This window comes from Benincasa hispida, chromosome 11, assembly GCF_009727055.1.
Source record: "Benincasa hispida cultivar B227 chromosome 11, ASM972705v1, whole genome shotgun sequence".
In the NCBI taxonomy this organism is placed as follows: domain Eukaryota; kingdom Viridiplantae; phylum Streptophyta; class Magnoliopsida; order Cucurbitales; family Cucurbitaceae; genus Benincasa; species Benincasa hispida.
In genome coordinates, this window is record NC_052359.1 from 37,981,464 (window position 1) to 38,009,116 (window position 27,653).

The 27,653-nt window shown below is 37.5% G+C and overlaps 2 protein-coding genes across 2 annotated transcripts; both read left to right on the forward strand.

The window, feature by feature from the left end:
* The first annotated feature begins 13,627 nt into the window (after window positions 1–13,627).
* Window positions 13,628–16,118, forward strand: LOC120089784 (putative pentatricopeptide repeat-containing protein At1g02420). The gene has a single exon (XM_039047180.1). It carries the CDS (start codon window positions 13,682–13,684, stop codon window positions 15,227–15,229), a length of 1,548 nt encoding a protein of 515 aa, XP_038903108.1. The 5' UTR covers window positions 13,628–13,681; the 3' UTR covers window positions 15,230–16,118.
* Window positions 16,119–17,805: 1,687 nt separating this feature from the next.
* On the forward strand, window positions 17,806–27,423 carry LOC120091189. Its single transcript, XM_039049089.1, has 3 exons — window positions 17,806–18,134; window positions 25,916–25,990; window positions 26,950–27,423. Exons 1-3 carry the CDS (start codon window positions 17,973–17,975, stop codon window positions 27,109–27,111), a joined length of 399 nt encoding a protein of 132 aa, XP_038905017.1. The 5' UTR covers window positions 17,806–17,972; the 3' UTR covers window positions 27,112–27,423.
* Window positions 27,424–27,653: the final 230 nt, after the last annotated feature.

A 27,653-nucleotide genomic window follows, 5' to 3' on the forward strand; every position in this document is an offset into this window, starting at 1 on the left:
ATGGTGTTTTCTCCTCCACTAGATATAAATCATATTTATATCCATTTTCCTCCATATTAATGTATCTCATACATAGAGTCAATCATATCAAATATAATTAACCAGTTCAATTATATCATATATAATCAAACTCCTTCTAGTCAATTTAAACACTTCAAACTGACCCAAAAACTGATTTTCAACTTGAATCCATTGAGTTACCAAGGGGACCTTATGGATCTATGGCTCGAAGTTCCAACGGTACGTGAATAACTGACTAAACTCTTTATAGTCCTACTATATCCACAGCTATATTTCTATGTCCATCGGATATAACCAATCAACAGTACGATAACCCTTAACAGATGCTCGTAAGTACAACTGGGCCAATTTACCATTTTGCCCCTATAGTTACATCTAACTCCTTAGGTACCACTGATCCCTCTAATGAACAAACATAGTCCTACTATATGCGGACACCTCTCGGGCCATGAAAAGTTGTGTGGCGCTACATCATTCAAGCCCCGGGATCAGTATTTAAGGGAGCAATCTATTTACTTACCCCTGTTTCGAGGAAGGAGTGAATTCCATCTTGTGTGGCTGAGTTCCCAACTCCTAAATCAGACGAATCCTCGAAGTGGTAGGTTTGATTCGACGATCATGCCACTCACATCCATGCAAATCAAAGGACATCCCTCAAAGGCAGAGTTCTCAACTCATTCAGGATTAAGGTCATATTACCTATGGTCATCCTAGTGAAGTGAAATCTCTGTCATGAACGACGTTATATAACGAGACATTAACACTTTGTGGTCAGGTCTTATACACTCTTTGTATAGGACGTCCCTGCTTGCATGTACCCACACGAATGATCAGTATCAAACCATCTGTAGCAAGTCACAACACTTATAACTATTCTACAAAGTGGGTCGCAGCCGTAGCGTTACTAGGATAAGGTTTCCCTCCTATATCCATATACTACAGACCATTTTGGTTATCACTTAAGACATATTCAACTTGTATGTCTCCACATACATGCTTAAGTTACATAATGAAAACTAGAGATTTTAGTTTATTGGTTTATGATAAAGAAAATAAAACATCAAATGTTCAAAGACAAGCAGTGAAGAAAATATCATATATTATACATCACAAGCGTTCATACAAAACTGTGTTTACAAACTACAGGACACGAGAGTTTAGGGCATCATCACAAATTGATGGTTGGAATTAGAATTATAAGGTTTAAAAGATCGGAATATGGAATGATGCTATGGATGAATGAGCAAGTAGTTGCATATGAAGAGCAAGCAGTTGGGTTGCCAAGGTATGTGACAACACGAATAGGCGTGAAGTAAGGAATGCAGAGGTTGGTTGACACATAGACACAAAAGTGTGTCTTCGTGACCATTGAGCACCCAATAGAGAGGGTAACCAAACTTTAGCCAAGAGGAAGGTAAAATGGCTAAGTATAAGTGATGCGATGAACTCAGTCATAATGCGATAAGATTTCTGTATGAGATAATGATAAGTTAAATGTTATTTTAAGTTCAAAAGGGAGCTAATGATATTAGCCAAGAGACTTCTTCTTATTATAGGACAGAAGCAAGTTGGAGAGGCTTATAGATCCCTTGGACAAGTAGCTTGAGATAGTGACTGACAAGTTCATTACAATGTTTTCCAATGCTAGTTTTTATGAATGAATTTCAACGCATAGATATGAAGTTTTATATCATGATTTTCTCAATGCACGCCTTAAAATGAATGTTGATCACATGATCCATGCTTTTAAATGATGAAGTTATTTATGAGTTCAACATGCGTTTTCAATAAGCCTATGCCCGTGTTTTATAAGCATACTTGATGTCACAAGGTACTATGCAATGATATACAATTTAGGAAGTATGATCAGCTCAAATGAATATTTTGTTTTATGTTCATTAAATGTTCTCAATGTTTGCGCCTTGTATGAACCCTACTCTATTATTGGTACCGAAGGTATGGTAAGGTACCCAAATTTCAGTTATGTTAGGAATCCTTGACACCGAAGGTATGGTATGGTAGTTAGGACCCAATCCGGCTCTGCGTACATGTATGACTTATGTTGTTGAAGTTGATGAGATCGAGCAAAAGGGCTCTCTCTCAACTCAGGCTGAGAGGTGATTAAGCAAAAGGGCTCTCACTTCAGTCTAGGCTAACGTAGTAGGGATTGAGCAAAAGGGTGCTCCCCTATGTTCAGTCGGTGGAGTAGTGGCATTTTACAGTATGATACTAATAAGCTTTATTTCAAGGTTTTTATTTGATATGATTTTGTGTTTTTTAGATATATTTTCTAAACCCTGATTATGATCATAAATGTTTATGAAAGCATATTTATGTTATTTATAAATGAAAGTATGTTTTCTTAAATAGTCACTTACTGAGTATTTCAAGCTCATGTTTTTAAATGTTTTCCTCCTCAGGTAGCAGTCGACGTCCCGAAGTCGAGTAGATCTGTCAATCAGTCACTGAACAAGATTTCTCGGGAAACTTGAGGACTAGGTGGTCCACTATGTTTATTTAACCTTGGTTTTGCCTGTATATGTCATGATGATTCAAGATAGAGTTGTGTCAAGGATTGCAAACTCAAACGTTTTATATCGTTATGTAAATAAAATGAATTTCTCTGTGTTGTAGCACCTGAGTTAATAAGTTGGCATTGAAGCTACACATACATTGAGTATAAGTTTTGAAGTGTATATCAAGTTAACAGGTGCTCAGAAAATAGGATTACAAGAGTATGTAGGCTAGTAGTTGTCATAAGAGGGTTGATAATTATTGTCTTCACATCTCTTCTCGAATTAAGAGGGTAATCTGGGGAAGGGTGTGATAGAATGCATTCTTATCGCAAAATTGTGATTCAAAATTTCAGCAGTTTCAACTAAAGCCTTAACTAAAATACAAATGATCAATTAAAAAATAAGTCGAATATCAATAATGAAAATGAAATCACCCAAACACCCATTGGTTCAAAGTCTAGAGATCAGATCAATAACATAAGAAGGAAAGTTTAATCAACAAATTACCTTTAAAGTTTTTCAAGGTATTGGGGATGGTTTTGTATCCCAAGGTATATTTCCCATTCTCCAAGATGACAATGAGTCTTCTGTTGATGTTCTCATGGGTCTTCTTCTATTTAAGGTTTCACAACAAGAAAGAAAAATGATAGAATACTCCAAAACTAGCATTGCATGTCAGATCCCTCCCACAAAGGCTCATTAAATGGCTAGACCCTTTTAAATACCATTGTGCATTGCGACCAAGAGTACCTAAAGATGAATGGACAACAGTGAACGGATGTAAGCAACTAACCCGGCGGTGAATGAACCGAACTAATTTGGGCAGTGGCGAAGAACTTCAATGGTGAAGGAAGAAGGGTTTTCACGTGAAACGGGAGTCGAGGACTTCTTAAAATCCATTTATTTCTTTTTATATTTTATATAAATTATTAAAAAACAGTCATAAATGAAAAAAAAATGAATCTTAGGGTTCTAATCTTGTTGTGCTAACTTGCGATGGTTATGTGATCTGATGTACATTTGAGCTCAATGCACAATGCGCTAATCTAAATATGCAATTATGCGCTCCTATAACAAGTTTTCTTGTGGCTTGCCAAGTATAACAAGGTCACAAGTTTCTTGGAATGATCCAAGGTCAAACACGGGGAAATTGTAACTGAATGAATTGCATGATAATACATTTGCGGCCAAAACTAATAATGTATGATAAGAGGAAAAGTCGTGCGATAAAAACTATGTTATGGCTATCTAAACAAACTAAGAGCAAATGGAGACTAGATCATGTTGCGATAATCAGTAGCTGTTGACGTGTGTGAAAATGAATGGAGAAGACAGGGGTTTGGGGGAAACTAATATCAAGTCCCTAAGTTGAAGTCAAGAGTAATCCAAGATTGCATCATCCATTTATTGCACACTTCTTGGTGGCCAACCACATTTACCATATCTCTATGATGCATGAATGATGTTGTGTTAATCATAAGGTTAGTTCTATCTCTAGAACCACTTCTTACTTTGCTTAATGATTTCCACAACTACTTATCCTCTCAGGTGGTTGGCTATAACTATTTGACTCAACGAATGATCATATGCAAGCATTTTCATAGCCTCACCCTAAGCAAAGAAGATTAACTCTTTGAACTATCAACTTAGTTCATGATATGAACTTCCCCTTTACCTCATAGAGAATTAGTTACTCATGGCAGTAAAGAAGAAGATGGTAAAAAGAGAAAAGATAATGGATGTAGTCATGATGTGAGAAATATATATATATATATATATATATATGTACAAAGCTAGAATGTCGATTACAAATGAAATACTTTCTTAGTTCAAAATGTAATACAACTAATAAAGATAAGAGAAAAAGATGAATGAAAAGTTGTTTCCAACAATCTCTTACTTCAAACAAATGATTGTCAAGGCTATCAGGGGTTGATGGTTGAATGAAGTGGAGAAGCTCTCTTAAGCTCTACTCCGGCGAGATTCCGGTCGTCACCCAAAGGGATGATGTAGATGAAGGATTCTCAGAAAATGATCTCTTTTGTTCTTTTCTTGTGGTGCAAGTATCAGGCCTAAGGTTTCTCTCAGGAAAAATCTGGACTCTTGAATGTTTTCTTCATGGGCGTCAAGGCCCTATTTATAGAGCTATGCACTGACAATCGTTTGTAGGTGAGGATGTCAGCACTGCTATCATGGTTAATATTCTGACGGTTTGACAGAAGATTTGTTGGCACAAGTTCAGAGATTCTGAGGCATGTGATTAACTATTTGTTCATCGGGTAGAAGATCAATGCATACGAACATATCCTGTAGTCAACTGTAAAATAAACACTTTGGCGCAATTTAACTCATGATGTGCAGTAAGCAGGGGTTTTTAGTGTATTTCAACATTAGTATAATATTAATCATGAATTCTAAGTATAATCAACACATATTTTGCAAATCTACCCTCATTATTCTAAGTAAAAGGCTAAAATAACTTGTATTTATATAAGTTATCATACCCCTGAATTTAGAGTAATTTGTGTCCTCAAACATATCTTATACTAAATAAATTTAGACTTACTCTACATCTCAAAGTTGCATTGATTAGCTTCTCAGAATGTTTTTTACCTACACTCTTTTTTCAAGCCACATTTTTTCTTTGAGCTTGGTCACTTCTTTAAGGAAATATATTCTTAATTTAAATACAACAAACCCTTGCTAAAAAATCTTTTTCTCATTTCGAACACTTTCGTGTCCCATTTTTTTTTTTTTTTTTGTAATGTGTTTGTTTTGAAAAGAAAAGCAATTTCTAACACTTTGCGATCACTTATTTAGATTATAATAAGGTGTTGAACTTAGTTATGCCTTTCGTTTTGGCTTTCCCCCACGGATGTCATGCGAACATCCAACTATGATTGCATGCCAAGTTCAACTCAACTCTTATCTTGACTAAGTTTAACTTTTGTCAGACAGTGGAGTTGTGCTTATTAAATGCTACTTACATTGCGCTGATCCTGGTAACCTAATTTCGTTTTGGCTTATTGCATAGGTGTCATGTGAAATATCCAACTACGAGCAAGTTTCTTTCACAACTTAAACTCTTATCAGGTAGGGTTTTTCCCTTGCGCTGATAATGGAGTTCCTTATGTGAATTTTTTTCTTAACATATAATGATGTATGTAATCGCAGTGTGTAAGTTAAACGCATCTACTCAAACCTCTCCCACCCCCAATTTTTTTAGAGTAGCAAGGTCCTTATTGCTTAAAAAAAGCAAAAATAAAATTACTAAAAAATTTTGAAGAATAGGGTTGAACAGAGGCTTGCATGCATAAAATTTAATATTGACAAACGATGAAGAAGCTACTAAGGCTGAGAGAAGTATGCGACTCTTAGTGAGTGAACTAGTGAAGTACATAAGGATCATCACAGTTTCTATTTTATCAATGCACAGAAAAAGTTAGAGTAAAGATAGATTGCAAAAGGAAAAAACATAAAAGATCACAAGTAAAGGATTGATGAAGGCAAAAAAATGAGCCCAAAAAATCATCGAATTCATTTGATATAAAAAAATGATGTGCTGAATTACAAAATTTTCATACAAAAATCAAAGGAAATAATAGATAGAGAAAATCAAACTCCAAAACAACACCCCCAAATTTACTGTAATGTCAGAGGGTCATCGTCTCTTTTCTCGGGAGGCACATAGCTTTGTACATCAGAGAAGTATAATGGTTGGTGGAGATGAAGAGAAATGGTTGGCCCATGAAGATAGGCAGTTAAGAAGTTAAAGTACTCATGGCTCCGCACCATTTGATGAGGGATTGGACATTGGTGGAGGATGGCGATGTTGTATTGTTCATTGATGAGGGATTGGTAGAGGAGCGCTAACTGAGCTTGGAGTTCTGGGCAATAAAGAGTTTGAGTTCATAGAGGGAGATGGCCAATATAGGTGGTGGAGGTGGATAAGGTCGTTACGATGAAGTATCCAATTTCTCACCGGCTATGGATTGATTGGATGGACCAACGCCCATGCCAAGTGGGTCACGAAAGTTGGACACGATAGGAGGCAAAGGCAAATTTTCTTTGGATGGCGGGGAAGATGTGGAATGTGGCGATTGGATAGGAGAGTTATTATTTTGATTGGTGAGAGGAAGAAGATTGACAAAAGCTTCGAGCAAAGAAGATAAAAGTTCTAAGGGGTTGGTAGGGGGCAGAATTTGCAGCGGTGGAGGAAACTGGATGTGCCCTTCAGGATCCTGGCACTCAGAGCTCTATGCAACAATCTCTTTATCCTTGGTAGAGGATCTTGGCCGTTTGGCTTTTAGAGGCTGTGGGGCATTTAGGTCAATTAGGATGGGGTGCTTGGGGCTTACGATTGGCTCGGGGTAGTGTGGAGAATTTCTCAATATAATCCGTAGTATCTTGTTAGTGATCACCCTGTACACTTTTGCCATGGGCTCATCTTTAATGCCATTGCCTGCATAGAGTCAAAGACTAGTAACAGTCCATGAGAAGAAGAGCTAATCCCGAGGCTTACCAAAGATCCCCATAATCTGTTTTATGATGATGCATCCAATATCCATGGGAATGCCTCTTGTGATACAATAGGCAACCATCATGCGTTCCTTTGAGATAGTTTTCTCGTGCATTGTTGGGATCAAACACTTCTTGACCAAATATACTCATAATCTTATCGCTGGAAGCAAATGATCAGATGCCAAGGTCCAAATGCCAGTAACAGAAATTTTCCACTAAGAGTTGCCAAAATTCTTAATGCGTCTTCTAGGTGGTCTTTTTCTGGCACCTTGATCAACCTATTGCTTGCTACATTAGGATCATCTTTTAACTGGTACAACTCATTGATGTCATGGGCACTAAATAACACAACATGACCCTCAATTGTCACTGCATCCTCAGTCTCATGTAGGCTACCATGATATGAGGTGCACACAACACTTGGCATAACTATGGATGGGCATTGACAAAATGCCTTCCATTTTAGTTATGCGATGACACTTATACAAAATCAAGCAGAGGTGTAGATGCTGGGAAGAATCACCTATCTCCATCAACAAGTCATCATTTTCTTTCTTTCCTGCCTTGGGTGCCCCTTTACTGGGAAATGGCTGAAACACCTTCTCCGTTTCTTTGCCTTGAACCTCCATGAGGCGGGCTCATTGTCACTTCTTCTTCTTTTCCTCCTCTTCTTTCTCCTGCTTCTTCCTCCATTATTCAATCTCTAATTTATTTAACTCTTCATCGTCCTCATTCGCGTCTCTTTGTATTCCTTTTTCCTCCTATCTTCCTCTTTTTCTCCTCCATTTCTTATCAATTCCTCATAAACTGTCGCAATACATTTATCTTCTTCTTTCTTCCTTTCTATTTCCGCTGTATTGTCGTGGCGAACCTCCTCTTAGTGCAACTTTCTTACTAAATCTCTGGATGCGATAATCAAGCGGGCTTTTTCCTTCAGCTCTGCTTTTCTCTTCTTCTCTTTCTCAATCTTTTCTTTTTCCCACTTGATGCGCTCAGCTATCTGCGCATCAGCCAGGTCCACAAAAGACCAAGTTACGGTGACCTCAGGACTGGTCACTTGTCTATCTACCTTAGGCTCAGCAGCCCATTCTTCTTCTTCTATTCTTCCTGACCGTCGAATGAAAGGTACATACACATCATCCTCGTCTTCTGCTTCCCTTGGTTGGGCCTTAGATGTGGCCATTCTTTCCTGCAGGAACTTAACTTCAACTTGTGACGTTGGCTCAGCAGAATTCATCACCAACGGTTCTTCCACCTTTATAGTGGTAGACTACTCCTCAACTGTTTGATACTCGACCTTGCGCCGACGATTTTCTTCCCTTTTTAACCTCATTTCTTCATTTCTTCTTTTCTTTTCTCCTTTTCCTCTACTTTCTTTTCCTTCTCTTCCTTTGTCTTATTTTATTTCTCTTTCTTCTTTGCAGCCAATTCTTCCATCACTGCCTTGATGAGTCCTTCATTAAGGTCCACCGATGCTTTCTCTTTAGGATCTTTGGTCGTAAGGGCTGACCCTTTCTGTGGCACCACCACTGCTTCACCCTAGTGCTCTTCTCTTGTTTCTGGCTGATTCACTAACCCAACTTCCACCAAGCCATCATCCTTTTCAATGGCGCTCAAGATACTGTCGAAAACCTTCTTATCATCTTTCCTCTTGAGTTCACTTCCAAAGGGAAGTTTTGGCGTGACAAGTTTAGGACTGGTGGAAAAGACATTTTCCTTGCACTATCTCTCGTGGCTGTGCGATGATGCCAAAATGGTCGGAAAGGAAGTGGGTTTACGAATTATGGGTTTGGAACGGGAGATTGGTGGTCGTATTGGCTTTGGTTGGGCTTGAGCTCGCCTACTGGTAGTAAGATAAACAGCTTCTCGAATGGACATGGCTATTGAAGCCAGTGGAGCAGAGGCGGTTGGCTGCTGAGGAAGGCTTCCGATGCCCTTAAAAGGTAGAATTTTGGGTATTTTTCTTATGGAAAGTCATTGATTCTGGAAAGGTAATGAAGGGATGGAAAAACGGTGTTTAGAAAAGGTAGGGAACTTAAGTGCTCAGAGGTTTAGGGCTTAAGGGATCTAATATAAATGATAAACGAATGAATTTAATAAACGAGGGTTTTATAAGTGTTTAAGATCGGTAATCACAAACGACAAGGTCATGATGTCACCTAATGACATTCCATTAAATTTCGAGTAAGACGAAAGGACGTTTCATCAGACGACACACTCAATTGCTCTCGGGATACAAATCGTCAGAGACCTTACGCATTCCATGCGTCAAGTTGGATTGATTTTAATTTTTGCATAATACTCAATATGAACGCATATTCCTTTTTTATTTTTATCGCATTAAACAATTTTTATCACATCGGATAGGAATTCAAATTAAAACATATCAAAGTCAGGAAGTCAAAAAGCAGAAGCCCAAAACAACAAGAATCAAATAAATCAACTCAAAAAGTTAACTAAGAAAAAGTTATAAAGAGAAAGAAGACATCCTTGAAAGGTTGAAGTGAAGTCGTCGCAGGGATTCTTCAGCACGGGCGATCAACCTTGCCCGCCTAGGTTAATGGTCTTGTTGTCACGATCCACAGAGCCTCCGTAATAAGGCTTCACTCGCTGACTATTGACCTTGAAGACGTTGCTGCCATCTTCGTTCATTAATTCCACGATTTTGTGGGGGAAAACTTCATGCACAACGAATGGTTTCCTGGGAAAAGACGAAGGCGAGAGTTAAAAGTAACACTCATTGGCCAATAACTAGATCTTTCTGACAAATCCTGTCATGTCATCTCTTGGTCTATTCCTTGTAGAGCTTTACGTTCTCGTATGTGGTGAAACACCATTCTGCCAATTCTTTCGATTGAAGGTTTGAGCCTCTCATGCGCTTGTTAAATCCAAGTTCAATTTTTTCAGGGCCCACTAGGTTATTTTGGAACTGACAAGATAAGTTGTGGGTGAATTTGGAACTCACAAGATAGGTCAAAAATCAAGAAAAGATAAGAGAAGATAAATACTAGATAAAGTGGATTTATCTAATCATAACTTATTAGGATTAGGAAAGATCTATCTCATCCTTATCATAAGAGGAAGAGGTAACTCTATCTCATTCTCCCTATAAATAAATCATTATAGCTTAATATGAGGCATCTTAAACTTGATCTGGGATTTAGATCCTAAACTAAAACTTCTGACTTCTTCTCTATTCTTTAATTCTTTTACTGACCTAGGCATCAAAGAAGCTATTTATTCCTGTCTAAACCCTATCAGTTCTTAGGTATTTAATGCTTTATTTAGCGTTTTTAGCAGATAAAATAGCAGAGAAGACCATCAAGATTGTTTGGATACATTTCGGGAATGGAGCAAGAAATGACAAAAAAGGCAAAATGACCAAATTGCCCCTAGAGGGAGTGTCGCTGTGCTAGCTAGGTGCTATGCGCGATGCTGGAGGCAATAGCACGTGTTGGCAAGAGCGTCGCGACACTACCCTGAAGTGTCACGACACTATAAACTTTGACAGAGAAATGCAAAGCACGCGCGTGGATGATCAATCGTAGGGGGCAGCGGCGCTTAACAACAGAAAGCTAGAGCGCAGGCACCTTAGTTGAAGTCTTACTTTCTTGATTGCATGAGAAAATAGTGGATTGAGTCCTTATGATGGGTTGTGTGAAAGCTAACCCCCTAGGTAAAAGAAATGCCATTTATGTTTTGTGGGTGTGAGTCACAGACACCTTAGTCGAAGTCTTACGTTCTTGATTAACTTTTGTTGTTCAAAGGTTGGTGGGGTGCCCAAGCCAAAAGTAAGGGGAAGATGGATGGAGGATGTCATAAGGTTTTCCGAGTCTCTAGAGTCCATCTAGGTTAGTTTATCACACACACACATGAAGAAGAATAGAAAAAGTTTTAAATTACTCATTAAATGTAAGTTTCATGTCTTTAAGTTTTGAAGCATAATTTAGCACTAAGGCCCGAGTTAAATTGAAATGCACACTTTTTGTTGTTTAATTTGTGTTTGTGTTCTCTATCTTTCTTGAGGACTAGCAAGGCTTAGGTTAGGGGGGTTTGATAGCTCTCTAAAGGAGCTATTTATTCTCACTTAAACCTTATCAGTTCCCGGGTATTTAATGCTTTATTTAGTTTTTTTTGTTTTTTGTTTTTTTTTTTGCAAATAAAAGAGCTGAGGAGACCACTGGGACCGTTTGGATGCATTTCAGGCCAAAATGGAGCAAGAAATGACAAAAGAGGCAAAATGACCCAATTGTGCCTAGAGGGAGCACCACTGCGCTAGCTAGGCACTAAGCGTGACGTTGGAGGGTAGTAGCATGTGTTGACGAGAGCACCGTGGCGCTATGAACTTTGACAAAGAAATGCAAAGCGTGTGCGCGGATGATCAATCATGGGGGTAGTGGCGCTGGGCGCGACACTCAACGGCAGAAGGCTAGAGCGCAATTGCGCTCTACCGAAGCGCTTTAGCTGCCCGATTTTTTTTTTTTTTTTTTAATAAATGTGCCCTCCTATTTAGGGTTTTTGGGTGCAAAAAAAATGGAGAAAAAGGAAGGCCTTCACCCAACTTTATTTTCATTGTTCTTGCATTTTTTTAGGTTGAATTTTATTATTTTTGGGTTGTATTCAATGGATAGGATCGATTCATCTCTTCCCCTTTGTCTATGAAGTCGTCGAACCGAGTTTCTTAGTTCTAGATATTTAGATGTAAACTTATGTAAAAACTTTGAGGATTGTTTTGTATTAATTTCATATTATTTTATGCATCCTTGAATGTGTTTTAATTCTTCAATGTATGTTTATGGGTTTGACTGACGATCGTTCCTTTGAACGTATTTCGATTGCTAAGAACTTTAGGTTTGCATGATGTATTTCTCTTCGTCTAGCCTAAGTCATTGAGTAACAAAAATTGAATCTTGCTTGACTAGAGTTTTTAAGTCTAGTCTTTTATCCTAAATTGTTTGATTCAATTTAACTAAGTGCAATCCATTCAACCAAATCAAGTTGGCTATCAAATTAATTAACTTAACAATAGAAACCTAGAACTTAATGCAAATGTTAATTAGTTCTTCTCGATCGCTATCAAATTTGGTTGAATGGATTGCACTTAGTTAATTAGGGCTTCATTAGAAGTTTTCATTTAATTCAGGTTGCTTGTATGATTTAGCCTTAATTAGTTATCCGCCTTTGTAGATGCTAGTTAAGGTTAATCAAACAAATGTTGTGTTAAGCATAATTAATATGAGTTAATAAAAACAATCTGACATAGAAATTCATTTACTCTCAAGAGCTAGAATATCTAATCCTTAATACATTTGCATGCTTTATTTTACTTTCCTACACATTTATTCCCATCCCCATCAAACCCCCCATTTATTGCTCTAGATAGAAAATTGATTTAACGAAAAAAATTGCGCTTCCTTGTGGATCGATCCGGACTTACCATTATTGCTACGTCTTTGTAGTGATAAGAGTAGTTCAGTAGTATACTTTTTTTTTACTTGTGGTTATTTATGGAAATTAAACGACACCGAAAAAGAACCTGATCAGTCCTTTTACTATGTTTTGTAGGTTCTCTTTCCCCTATTTAGCAGGCCCAGGAGAGTCCCAATAAATAAAGGGTAGATAAGTTGGGCCCAAAAGAGTCCGCTTGGTCCACTTCGGCTTTGGAGGTCGAGGTTGAGGCCAATGTGGGCCTTGGGAGCCCAAGACCCACCTTGGCCCTAGAGGCTGAGGCCAAAGTCATGATATCCCTTATAGTGAGACCGATCCAGATCGATCCTATTTATTGGAATATCCTCAACGGTCAGATCCTAGGCCCTGTGTGTCCGGTTTCAAAGTAGGAAAAGGAAATGAGTTCCTTCTCCAATTGGGTAAGGAAGACCTCTAGGACTCAACTATAAATAAAGCATGACAGCTCTATGAAGTTAAGCTCATCTCCTCCCTAAAAACTACTTGCCCTGATATTTGTGCAAAGTACTGACTTAAGTATCGGAGTATCCGTGGCAAACACCACACCGGTATATTACTCTTTTGATTATCTTGCAAGTGATTTCTTCTCTTGAATTACAAATGTACCGATGGAGACACGTGAAAGTCAGGTGAGTTCCTTTGGTCAGATTTTGTCATCAACAATAGTCATGCAAAACAACACGAACATCATTAAATTAACTGATACTTTCATTAAGAAGCAATTTTTTAAAAAGACAAAAAAAACTAAGAGAAAGCTTAGAAAAGAAAATATATATATTGGGTTAAGTTATAAATTTAGTCATTCAACTACTAAATTTGTGAAATAGGTTTATGAACTTTCAATCTTATCTAATACATCCCTAAACTTTTGATTTTGTAATTAGTAATTTCTTGACCTTCTAATTTTATGTCTAATATGTGTAGGTCTACTCAGATTTCTTAAAATAAATGTACATAAAAGAAAATTAGAAGTTTACTGTCGTATACCCAAAATTTAATTTTAGGTCTAATAGATTTGTTAATTTTTCTTGTGGTTTAACCCATATATTTTGACCTTTAAAATTGGTCCTTCGTTTTGAAACGGCGTCGTTTGTGGTGATGAAGTTTCAATCTGCAAACCTAAAAACTCTGTTTACTGTGAAGCTCAATTCAGTTTCATGTCAAGGAAGCCGACGATGATTCTCCGGCTGCCAAGCTCCTCTCAATCGCCGGTTAGGTACTTCTCACCAATCCCATTATCCAATTTCTTCTCGCACTCATTTTCATCTGCAAGTGAGAATCAATCGCTAAATGAAAACGTAGAAACAGTATTTCGCATAATTACTAGTTCACCCTCTTCAGCAGACATGAGGGATTCTCTGAAATCGAGTCGGGTTTTTCTCTCAAATGAATTGATCGATGGAGTTCTTAAGAGGGTTAGATTTAGCCACGGGAATCCCTTACAGGCATTGGAGTTTTTTAATTACACTGGTAGAAGAAGGGGATTTTATCACACTGCGTTTTCTGTTGATACAATGCTTTATATCCTAGGTAGAGGCCGGAAGTTTGAAAAAATCTGGGATGTTTTGGTTGATATTAAGCTTAAGGATCGGTCGTTAATCTCGCCGCGAACTGTTATGGTTGTATTAGGAAGAATTGCCAAAGTGTGTTCTGTGAGGCAGACTGTGGAGTCTTTTAGGAAGTTTAAGAAGTTTGTTCCTGAGTTTGATGTCACTTGTTTTAATGCATTGTTGAGAACTCTGTGCCAGGAGAAGAGTATGATGGATGCGAGGAACGTCTACCACAGTTTGAAGAGTAAGTTTAGACCGAATTTGCAGACGTTTAACATATTATTGTCGGGTTGGAAGTCGTCAGAAGAAGCTGAGGGATTCTTTAATGAGATGAGAGAAATGGGGGTTAAACCTGATGTTGTTTCATACAACTGTTTGGTTGATGTTTATTGTAAGAATAGGGAAATGGACAAGGCGTTTAAGGTGATTGAGAAAATGAGGGATGAGGATATAGCTGCTGATGTGATTACGTACACTAGTGTTATTGGGGGATTGGGATTGATTGGTCAACCCGACAAAGCGAGAAATATTTTGAAAGAAATGAAGGAGTATGGATGTTACCCTGATGTTGCAGCTTACAATGCTGCGATACGGAATTTTTGCATTGCAAAGAGGCTTCGCGGGGCTTTTGATTTGATGGATGAAATGGTGAATAAGGGTCTGAGTCCAAATGCAACGACATACAACTTGTTCTTTAGGATTTTCTTCTGGTCGAATGACTTACAAAGCTCGTGGAATTTATATCGTCGAATGATGGATACATGTTGCTTGCCTAACACGCAATCCTGTTTGTTCCTAATGAGGTTGTTTAAGAAGCATGAAAATGTAGAAATGGCACTGGAGCTATGGAATGATATGATTCAAAGGGGTTTTGGGTCTTATATTTTAGTATCCGAGGAGTTGTTTGATTTTCTTTGTGATTTGGGTAAGTTGATTGAAGCTGAGAGGTGTTTTCTGCAGATGGTCGATAAGGGGCATAAGCCTAGTAACGTCTCATTTAAAAGGATCAAAGTACTCATGGAACTGGCAAATAAGCATGAGGTTCTTCAGAACTTGTCAAAGAAAATGGATGGTTTTTTGGATCCACAAAAACGCCTTCCTGAAACAATGAGTTATTCAACGGATCTGTCAAATTCAAATTCATTCCAATGTTAAATGGATTTATTTTACATGTCATGGGTCTATATTTTTCTCTCAGTGAAAACTAAAAACTGACAGACCATCAACGTATTATCTGCCTTTCGAGAGCAGGACGCCGAGCAAGATCGTGGAGCTGGAAGTCGACCTATAACATCTTGGGGTGAGCCTCAACATCTAAATCCTTTGGCATTCTAGAAAAGTACCCCACATAGCCTTCTCAAGAAAGCTTTGCATATTAGGCTGTAGACACTACCTCAAGAAAGGGACAGCAATTTACGCTTGTGTTGGATGCATTGTCCGAATAAGCATGAAGAACTATTCACTTCAAAAAGATAGTTGGAATTTGGAGGATTGAAGATTGAGGAAGAAAAGAAATGAGGTGATTGGTTAAAGAACTGTCTCATAAGAGGGTTACCAACTCTATTGCTTCATGGGGATATGAATGTATACAAAAATCCAGAAACTCAGATCTGGGTGTCATGCTCATGAAGATCACCATGACCGAGTACGATTACATCTCTATTCAGATTTCAGAACATGGAAAATATTTTCCAAGTTGAAGACAGATAAACCAAGAACTATCAATTTTAAACCTTTCTGCTGTTTTCGTCATCGAGTTTTGTTACGAGCAGCTTTCTCGAGTGTGAAATCTCATCCAGCCGACCTCTAAGTTAGAAAAAGTTCCATCCCTTCTCTTCTGTTTAACAAAATACATGGGAAAGATTCTTGGTAATGGGAGTTCCAAACTTGAAGGCCTCACCCGTTCTTATACGTTCTCAACGTTCTAATTTTTCAGTGTGTGAGCATATGTTGTAGGGGATCTAAGTAATTTTTTTTCCTTTTTCTCTTTTTGAAAATGAACATTATTTGCATTACATAAAATTGGATGGATATTTTCGAAAAATTCAGTTTGTTGGTCGTTTATTTATTTTTAATAATCAATTTCCATGCAAATATTGGTTATTTATTTATTTTTATTAATGCAGGAGTACAAATGTTAAAAAGTCAGTAATAAAATATGATACTGGTGGTAATATATATATATTAATTTTAATTTGTGAAGCAAAGTTGAGCATAGTGAGATAGCTGTTTTTGAGTTCAACAAATTTGTAGGAAAAAATATAGTATTTAAGTGTTCACCAATGTTTGTGTAACTTGAGTTACAAATGGTTTAGTTATAACCCTCTATTGTAACAAAGAAAAAGAAAAATAATTCAATTTTAGAAAAAAACTGTTCGCGCCCTTTGTTTCAAGAATATATATATATTTTTTAGAAATTGCAATATTACCTTTGATTTTTTATAAACATTTTAAAACTAGCATTGAAATAAAAATATTTTAAAATATTAGATGAAAAATTGATGTGATAGTAACTTGGAATGATAGAGTGATTAGGACGCCTATTTCAATTAAGCTTGAAGAAATGTCATTCACACACATCAACTTTTTAGCCAAAGCCTTGTGATCATGCCATAATTGTCCACCTTGCAATCTGGCTCAACATTCAAGTTTGGGATAGAGGGGTCTTCGTGATTTCGAGTAATTGTTACGAACAAAGAGATCTCAATCATGCTATATGAATTTTAAGAAAGATGTCAAGAATAAACATTACATGTTATTAAATGACAAAGACTTCAAGCTACATCAAATATAGTTTCATTCGCTACATCAAATAGAGTTTCATTTACTCTTTGATGGTTACAAATGCTTGAATGCTAATGAAAAACAAATAAATTCATTGGATTCATGATTTCTAGTAAATATATTTTAAGTTTTAAGTTTTTTTTTTTTTTTTTATGTTACATTTACATAATGGTCATAAAGATAGAATGATATAACTCTTGAAATAACTCATAAAATATCTAGGATTTTATTTTAAGGCTAAATAATGTTGTGTAATTTATACCAAGGGGTAAGGACTTGGAAAATGTAGTAAAAACAGAGACTTTGATTTTCCAGTTAAATCTTATGGATTGATGGAAGCTACAAGTTTTGCCCGATCTATATTTTGTTGATTGTCTAAAGTCTCGTTTGATAAGTATTTCGTTTTTAGTTTTTAGTTTTTGAAAATTAAGCATATAGACACTACTTACATCTCCAAATTTCTTCATTTGTTATCTATTTTTTACGCGTGATTTAAAAAACTAAAAAATGTAGTTTTTTAAAACTTTTTTTTTTTAAAATTTAGCTAAGAATTCAACCATTATACTTAATTTTAAAAAACAAAATCTAAAAAACGAAGACCCTGTTTGGTAACCCATTTAGATTTTTGTTTTTGTTTTTGAAAATTAAATCTATTTTATCTATATTTTTATAATGATTTGCATTTTTCTTTAAGTACAATGATTGAATTCTTAGTCAAATTTCAAAAACAAGAACAACTTTTTGAAATTTATTTTTTTTAATACTTAAAATTTGACTTGATTTTTTAAACATTATTGAAAAGTAGATAACAAATGAATGAATTTGAACATAGAAGTAGTGCGATAAGTTTAACTTTAGAAAAAAAAAAAACAAAAAGACAAAATAATTACCAAACTAGCCAGATTTAGTAAATCTTCGTGGTTGAGATCATCTCGAGGTCTTGTTCTAACCTTCATTGTCATTGCACGAAATTGATCCTCCGGAAATTAGGTCATCCATTCGTGAAGTATTTTCTGTTACCCAATTCATCTCCATTTCTATCTTTAAGCTGAAATTTGAGACGAGATCGAGGAAGAAGGGGATCCTGGAGACTGATTGAATCAATAACTTAGTAATGGCAGGCCAGAATGAGGAAGAAAAATCTGCAGCTACGGAAGACTTTGTATACAGAATCAGTACATCCAAGGAGTGGGATGAATCACAGCGCGTTGGTCATATCTATGGAGGAGACTTCGACAAGTCTTCCGGCTTCATTCATCTCAGTAACCTCAATCAGGTCCTCTCTCTAATCTCATCGGATTCTTTACTTTCCTGTCGTATAGAAGAATTTTGCTCTTTCCACAAACGATATTGCATAACATCCAAGAGAAATCGTGATTTCAGCTTGCAGTGTATTTGTTATTTGTTTTGCCTATTTCGCACACACTTTCTTTCAGTTCCTCTGATCTAGGGTAAACCTTATTAGATAATATATAATTAAATCTACATTCACCCATCATAAGCTTTTGAGTCAATTAATAATTTAAGATGATATCTAGATGTACTGTGTTTCAGCCCATGCATCGTTGTTTCTTGATTTTTTTTTTGTTTGTATGGATGACTTTCTATTCGGCATCTTTATGTTTTATGACCCGCCCCCCACATTCCTAAGAATTATAATTTTTGCTTACGTTAGAGGGTCACTTTCAGCCTGTTAGGTTCCTCTACCTGCACTCAGTAAACCCAACAAGAATGGCAAGAAAAACAGAGCAACTCCCTCTGTAATAGTTGTATTAATAAAGAAGGGAATTACAGAGCTAAATGATGAAAACAAGCACCAACACACCAACAGCAACAATATACTCAAAATGGATAACAAGAAATATAAAGAAAGCAAACCAACACATTCGAGAGAGCTGGTGATTCTCTCCTAAAAGCTACCCTCAGCCTTTATTTCTCTCACAAAATTCATGCCCTTCATTGAAACCCAAGGTGTCCCTTTATAGTAATTTGTCATTGGTCCCTCAACGGTTTTTCTCCTCTCCCATTTCCTGTATAACAACTTTATTCTGTGAAATTCCTTTCTTGCCCCTCCTTTTGTAGGTGTATAGAATTGGGAGTTTAACAATACTACCCCTCTCGAAGTGCACCTTGTCCTCAAGGTGGAAGTAAGGAAACTGCTCTTTCATAAGAAAGACCGACTCCCAAGTTGCTTCATTTTCAGGTAAACCTTTCCATTTTACCAACCATTCTTGAGTTGCTAACTCTCCATTCCAACGTATGCCTAATACCAATTCAGGAGTTATCTGTAATTCGAACTCTTTAGACAAAACCGGTGGGTGGTGCTGAACTTTATGAGCTTGTCCTAGCTTCTTCTTTAGTTGGGAAATATGAAATACATTGTGAATAGACGCTTCTGGTGGAAGAGCTAATTTGTAGGCCACCTCCCCAATTTTGTCAATGACTCAATATGGCCTATAAAACTTGGGGGGTTAGTTTCTCACACCTTCTTCGGGCTAACGAACGTTGTCGATAAGGCTTGAGTTTCAAGTAAACTTCATCTCCCACTACAAATTGCAACTCTCGTTGATGCAAGTCTACATTTTTCTTCATTCGATTTTGAGCCACTACTATGTTCTCTTTCAAGGCATTTATTGCCAAATCTCTCTCTTTTAGCTGTTGCTCCACGCTATTATTAGTCGTTTTCCTGTCTCCATATGAAATCAGAGGGGGGTGGTATTTCATACACAACCTGATAAGGTGTAGTTCTAATTGAAACATGGAAAGTGGTATTGTACCATAATTTAACCCATGCAATCCATTTGTTCTATCTTATTGGTTGTTCATTACAAAAACATCTCAGGTATGTCTCAAGACATCTGTTGACCCTCTCTGTCTGTCCATTTGTTTGAGGGTGGAATGTTGTGCTCTTTTTTAATTGTGTACCTATTGATGTGAACATTTCTTTCTAGAAGTTACTTAGAAAAGTTTTATCTTAGTCAGTAATTATAGACTTTGGAACCCCGTGATGTCGAACCACCTCTTGAACAAATGCCTCATCTACTTGTTTGGCCAAAATGGGTGTCTGAGATTGATGAAATGGTTATACTTACTTAACCACTCAACAACCACCATGATATAGAGTCATATCCCCTTGCTCTAGGTAATCCTTCTATAAAATCCATTGTCCATTCTTCTATGATTAATTCTGGGATTGGTAATGGCTGGAACAAGCCCGCAAGAGACAATGATTCCGTCTTATTTCTTTGGCAAATCTCGCACCCCTCCACATACTTCTTTACATCTGACTTCATTACTTGCCAAAACAATTCTCCATTCATTCTTTTATAGGTCCTCAAGAAGCCCGAGTGCCCTCCTAATACATAATCGCGGAACGTGTGTAGTAAGGATTGAATTAGTGAAGATGACCGAGACAGTACGAACCTCCCTTTGTATAACAATCGATTATTCTTCCACTGACATTTTGGTTTTCCCTCCGGGTCGTTCTTCAATATTGTTATTATCTTTTGGAGTTCTTCATCTTCTTCAACCTCCTTTAGAACCACTTCCATATCCACTAAGGCTGGGGTTGTCAACACATATGCTTCAGCTGTTCGACAGATACGTGACAGGGCATCCGCTGCCTTATTTTGCAGCCCCATTTGTTACAAAATTTCAAAATCGTATCCCAAGAGCTTTATTAACCACCTCTTGAAACTGAGGTTGGACTTCCCATTGTCCGATCAAGAATTTTAAAACCTTCTGATCTAAGATCACTGTGAATTTGTTTCCCAACAGATAATGTTGCCACTTCTGGATTGCTAGCACCATTGCCATGAATTCCTTTTCGTAGATGGATTTGGCCTGTGCTTGAGGGATAACTTTTGGCTAAAATAGGCTATTGGTTTGAAGTTTTGAGATAATACCCCCCCCCAAATTTGGACGCATCAGTTTCAACCACAAATAGTTGAGAGAAGTCGGTTAGGGCCAACATTGGACTGTCATCATTACGTGCTTCAACTCTTCAAAGGTTTGTGTGGCTTCTTTCACTCCAAACAAAACCATCCTTTTGCAACAGTTAGGTTAGTGCCCACTTAGACACAGTTGGGAGTGGTATTCAACATACTGAGAGATAATAAATTGTATGCAAATAAAAAGAAGTGTATATTCTGCCAGCCGAGAATATGATACTTGGGCCATTGGATTTCACAAGGAGTGGAAGCTGATGAAGAACAGATTAAAGCAATGATGGAGTGGCCACAACCGAAGAATGTATCTAAACTGAGGGGGTTCTTACGACTCACCAGCTATTATAGAAGGTTCATAAAAGGGTATAGTGGCATTGTGGTAATATCTGGACTATAAACCGAAATATCATCAAAGAACACAAGTATAAATCGATGAAGAAAGAGACGAAACGCCTGATTCATCAGAGATTGGAATGTAGCTGAGGCATTGGTTAGTCTAAAAGGCATGACCATGAATTCATAGTGTCCTTCATGGGTTCGGAAAGCGGTCTTCTTGATGTCGCTTTCACGCAATCTGATCTGAGGTCTAACTTTGAAAATATGTTAGGATCCTAGCCTGTACTCAGAAAACTCAACGAGAAACAAGAGACAAAGAGAGAAAACAAAAACTCTGCTGTATTGATAATAAGGAAAACTTCAAATTACACGAAGGAAAGATCTTAGTAAGAGAAGGATAAACTGTTGCAGAGAGTAGATTGCAAAGAAATAAAAATAAAGAGAAACAGTAAAGACCTAACACAATTCGAGAGAGCTGGGAGATTCCCTCCATAAAAGTCTCCTCAACTCTTATTTATCTCACAGAAATTGCTTGCCTCTTCAGGTGCCCCAGGTTGTCCTTATAAAGGAATGAACAGTGGTCCCCCTTAACCGTTTTCACCCCCCACCTCTTCCTCTATAAAAAATTCTTTCCCTACCATTTCATTTGTAACAACTTTCTTCTATCTATTCCCTTGTTTACCCGTTCTTTTATAGGTGTAAATAATTGGGGGTTTAACAGAATATTGCTGCCCCATGTAATTCATATAGGAGCTTCTTCGATCACTGGAATGGGAACTTGTCAACAATGGTGGCCTTGGTTTAGTTTCCTATAATCCACACAGAAATGCCATCCCCCATCCTTCTTCTTGACTAGCAAAACGACACTCAAATAAGGGCTATGGCTTGGTCTTATTATTCCGGCTTGTAACATTTCATGGACAAGTTTCTCAATCTCCTCCTTCTGGGCGTGGCCATATTTATATGGATGAACATTGATGGGTTTTCAGCCTTTGATGATAAAGATGCGATGATCAATTGCACACTTGGGAGGCAGAGTGGTAGGGGTCTCAAACACATCTTCATTTTTTTTTAGTAACATTTGGATCGTTACTGGTAGTCCTTCATACTTTGCTTCCTCATCGTCACGGATGCTATTACTGTTCTCCTCGATTTCCAAGTGCTGAAATTCTATCAAGAATCCTAGATCTTTCTCTTCTCATATTTTCGATAGAGCGTTAAAGGATATTTTGGACTTCGTGAAGGAAGGGTCCCCTTGTAGAATTACGTGAGAATTACCCGACTGGAAAGACATCGTCAGCTTCAGCCAGTGGACGCCCATGAATCCTGTTGTGCATAGGCATGACATTCCTAAAACCACATCCATTTGTCCTAAATTGATGGCCAGAAAATTAGCTCTTACCACTAGCTCCGACAGTTTTAATTTGACGGACTTGTAGATCCCTTTCCCCTGAATTGCTGTTCCATTCCCAATAACTACTCCGAATTTTTCCTTTTTCACCAGGGGTAGGTTCAACTCCCTCACAACTTCCTGATGAATAAAATTGTGCGTAGCTCTTGAATCAAGTAACACGATTACCTCCTTATCCTTCATCATTCCCTTTAATTTCATCTTCCCTTCGCTGAAAATTTGAGCATCGATTTTAAGGCTAGCTCCGCCTTCTCAATTACTTCCATTGTCTTCAGCTTAGGTTTCTCCTCGTTCTCTTCTACCTCCTCAGTTTCAGAATCTTCTTCTTCATTCACGATGAACATCAGTTGCCAATTCGCCCTTATTTTGCAATGGTGCCTGGGTGAATACTTTTCGCTACAACGAAAACACAGACCCTTGTCTAACAGGTCTCAGAATTCAGCGCCTGACAACCTTTTCAACGGTGGATCTTTCTTCGTAAAATTTCCCTTCACTAGAATTGATATCTGCCTCATAGTTAGGGTTTCGTTCCCTTTTACGAGTGTTTTGTCCGTTGCAGTTCCGTCTCTTTTCCTGCTTTCGACCTCTCGCTTATTGGGCCCAACTATACCCAAATCAGCCAGAGCCATTTTTAGGGCCATATTTCGATCATTAACTAATTGGGCTCCCTCATGCAATTGTCTAAAGTTGTTGGGTGCCTGCTGATGATTTCTGCCTGTAATGCCAGTTCGAGGCCGTTCAGGAAGGCATCTTTGAGCACATTCTCGGCCAACTCTGGTAAAGATGTCGAATAGGTCATGAACTTCTTCACGTAGTCGGCGTACGTCTCCTCCTGTTTAATCCGCAAAAGTCGTGCTCCCAAACTTCCTTCTCCAGTGGGTCCGTAATGTTCAAACATCCTCTTCTTCAGTTCTTCCTAGGTGGTAATGGCTTTCCGATTATGACTCCATCGGAACCAATCCACTTCATCGGGAGCAAAGCTGACAACAGCCACCTTGGCCTTCTCAACGTTTGATAACTTATGAATTCCGAAATAATGTTCAGCTTGGTAAATCCAAGATTCTGGATTTTCATTTGAGTACAGGGGAATCTCGAGCTGCTTGTACTTGCTCTTATAAGCTCCTCCAGCCCCTTGGTTTTGAGACGAATCCACCTCTTCCACCTTTCCTTTCAATTTGAGGCGACTCCCTTCTGTGGTTCCCGATTCCTCCTTCCTTGTTGAGTTGTTCTCCCTTACTTCCTTGTCCAGTTTCTTGACCCAGGAGCATATCTTTCAATTCGAAGATCTCTTTCTCATTAACCTCCATTCTCTCCTCCATCTGCTTCCAAGCCATCGCTCTTGTACGCCCCAATACCAATTTGTTAGGTTCTTCTACCTGCACTCAGTAAACCCAACAAGAATGGCAAGAAAAATAGAGCAACTCCCTCTGTAATAGTAGTATTAATAAAGAAGGGAATTACAGAGCTAAATGTAGAAAACAAGCAACAACACACAAGCAACAACACAGCAACAGTAACAATATACTCAAAATGGATAAAAGGAATATAAAGAAAGCAAACCATCACATTCGAGAGAGCTGATGATTCTCTTCTAATAGCTACCCTCAACCTTTATTTCTCTCGCAAAATTCCTGCCCTTCACTGAAACCCAAGGTGTCCCTTTATAGTAATTTTCCGGTGGTCCCTCAATGGTTTTTCTCCTCTCCCATTTCCTATATAACAACTTTCTTCTGTGAATCTCCTTTCTTGCCCTTCCTTTTGTAGGTGTATAGAATTGGGGGTTTAACAATCCTTCCCAATTAACTCGTGCTCAGGATGAGATCCCCAGTCCGATGCCTTTCTCGAAGCCCGAACCCGATGCTTTCATAATAAATTCTATATCGGGTTGGGGATGATTTTACTAGTCCGATTGCTTTTCCGAAGCTCTAACCCAAATTTAAATTTGCAGCTTGATGAATAAAATCCATGACTCGGATGACATTACTCGTGACCTTGCAACAATGATGAACATCTTAGCCCAACGAATAAGCCATGCATTAAATTTATGGTGTCCGGTATTAATGACTATGAATGGTTACTAATGAAAAACTGTACACATTTACTAAAAATTTCAGTTTACATTAGACTTGTAGTATGAATTGAGTTTTTATACAAAAGAATGTATCACCAAAAAAATTTATTCGCCCAAAGTTGCATGGTATATTGTTTCTTAAATACGGGCATCGCCGATTGGGTCAATGATTCCAACGGTGCACTTGTGACGTCATACTCCAAAAACTTCACACGATAGTAGCCACAGTCTAGACCATGTGTTTGGCGATTCGTGGTCATCTGAGTCATGGATTTTATTCATCGGGTTGCAAATTTGAAATCAGGTTAGGACTTCGGAAAAGCAATCGGGCTGGTGACTTCATCCCTAACCCGATATAGAATTTCTTCGTCGCGTTATGATGATAGCATCGGGTTCAGGCTTTGAAAAAGGCGTTGGGCTGGGGATCTCATCCCGAGTGCGAGTTAATTGGGAAGGCTGAAAGTGCCAGACGTAAGCAAAAGGTTATAATTCGTAGGAACGTGGGGGTCGGGTCATAAAACATAAAGGCACCTGGTAGAAGGTCATCCGTACAAAAAGCTCTTGTTTCCTCCTCAATTAATATTCATTTCCCCTTGTTTGGCTCTTCTACATATTTCAAAGCCCCACAAGTGATAGGGAGTGTTAGATATTATAATTAAATCTACCTCTACCCACCAGCTTAAACTTTTGGGTGAATTGGTGATTTAATATATTATTAGAGCAGGTGGTCCAAGGATGTCTCGTGTTCAAGCCCCTGCATTGGTATTTCCTCCTCAAGGAATATTCATTTCCACTTATTAAGTCATCGTATTTCAAGCCTACAAGTGAGGGGATAATGTTTGATGATATTATAATTAAATTTACTCTCACCCACTGACTTAAGCTTTTACCTTGTTCATTCCTAGATTTTTTTTTTTTTTTTTAAATTCGATTTAAAGTGGATTGTGTTCACAAATTGTATTACAAGCTTCAAACATATTGTTCATGCTACACTCATCGATTCAAGTAGATTTGAAGTGGAAGTTGAAGAAGTCAGTTAATTAAGGTACTAAAGTGACGTAAAAGTAGTTTGCTAGGTGACATTGAAAGCTAGTTTAGAGACCTCAAATGTAGTTTCTCTAAGTTTTATTTAGGGCATGAGAATATCATAAGATCAATATTCTTCGGCTAATTTGATTGCCTAGTCAAATCTTATGATTGGCAAGTATTATTTGAAAACGTTAAATTTTTTAGAGAACCAAAGTTTAAATGACAATTATGAATTGTTTAACCGTGAGTCTTATGTCTTGCAGGTCCAGTCAACTTTGCAGAATTTCTTTCTGAATATCAAAGATGAATTGTATCTCCTTCAAATTGAGGCCAAAAAGGTACAGAAACACCTTTTCTTTTACCTCTCGTGTCTGTAATCTGCAATTAATATAAAAGGGGAAAGCATAAATTCTTGTGATTCTGTACTGTCCCCTGCTCTACATGTGTATGTTTTGATTTTGTGATATGATGATCAACTATTACAACGGAAAGGTTAAAGGAGACCTCACTTCAAAGTGTGATCGTGCGAGCTAGCATTATAATCATCTAGTTTGTTGACTCAACCACGGAACACAATAGATATACATATTACCAAATTATATCCTTCATCAAATATCATTGGCTTAGGGCTCTGGCTATACTCAAAAACTCTATGAATTGAATGGAAAATGTTCTTAAGAATGCTTTCACGGAACTCAAGAGGCATGTTCTACTTCTATTATTGAAAGTTAGCTTCATAGTCATTTGGTTTGGCAAGGTGAAATGAAACAAACTTAGTTCATATGGTCCCCGACTCCCTATACTTCTGAATGTCTAAATTTAGTCCTAGTACTTTTAATAAAACATAAAATGAGTCCATAGTTAATATTGGGTTGAAGTGAATTTTTATAGAACTTGATCAACAATAATAATGATTTCCGCTAAGAAAAGACACAATGAGAATATGTTCCCAAAATTTGTGAGTGAAGACTAGTGGAGATTATTTTCTTTTTAATTGAAAAGTAACACAAAATCAATCGTAGGGACTAATTTTAAGATTTATTGAAAGTACGGGAACTAAATTTGAATATTTGAAAAAGTAGGGACTAAAATTGAACAATTCTCTAACTACATGGACCAAAATAGTATATTTACCAAAAGTTTATTACAACCGACAGTCAACAGAGTCATTGGTTTATTCCTTAACATTTGGCCTATTTTTTTCCATTTTACATGTTTTCAGTGTTTGGCCTTTTTTCCATTCTACTTTTTTTTACTTTGTCTATATTTGATATTACATCAACCTTTTTCTTTACAGCTTGGTGATGGATTGATTTATGAACTTGTGGATGGTTCCAATAGCTTCCCTCATTTCTATGGTCCGTCACGAAGCTTCAGGCCTATCCCTATGGATGCAGTAACCAAAGCAGAGAAACTAACTTTTTCTGATGGTCGATTTACTTGTAGTTTTCTTGAATAGGAATAGCTTTAGTTGGCCATTCCAACTTTGTATTGTATCAACAAACCAAGTGCTGCTCAAGGTTATAGGCTGGAGAAGCGAATTGCGTACAACTCTGCAGCTGATTTCTTTTTCCAATTTGTAAAGTACATAGGAGCCTTAAATTCATGTGAAACTTTTGGGTAGTTATCTGCTTTAACTGAGTCATCCTCTTACAGTACCGCCTATCCAAGAGCTACACTGCAGAATATTAGAATCGATGGACCGTTGTAAATGCCTTCATTTTATCAGGCAAAAATGGGAATAAAAAATGATCACTTTTGATTGATATTATGTGGTGATATTATTTTCCCATCTATATCTTTCAGATGTTAATGTAATCACTTTCTGATATCCATGTTACTCAGATACTCATGATCTCCTCGGATATACTGATGTTATGGAAGATCTTATTTGTATGAATTCCTTTCCACATGCTTTTCTTATATAAACTCCAGAAAATTTCCAGGTAGCTTGTACTGGGTAATGTTGATACGTGTGTTGTCTTACTATTATATTTTAGT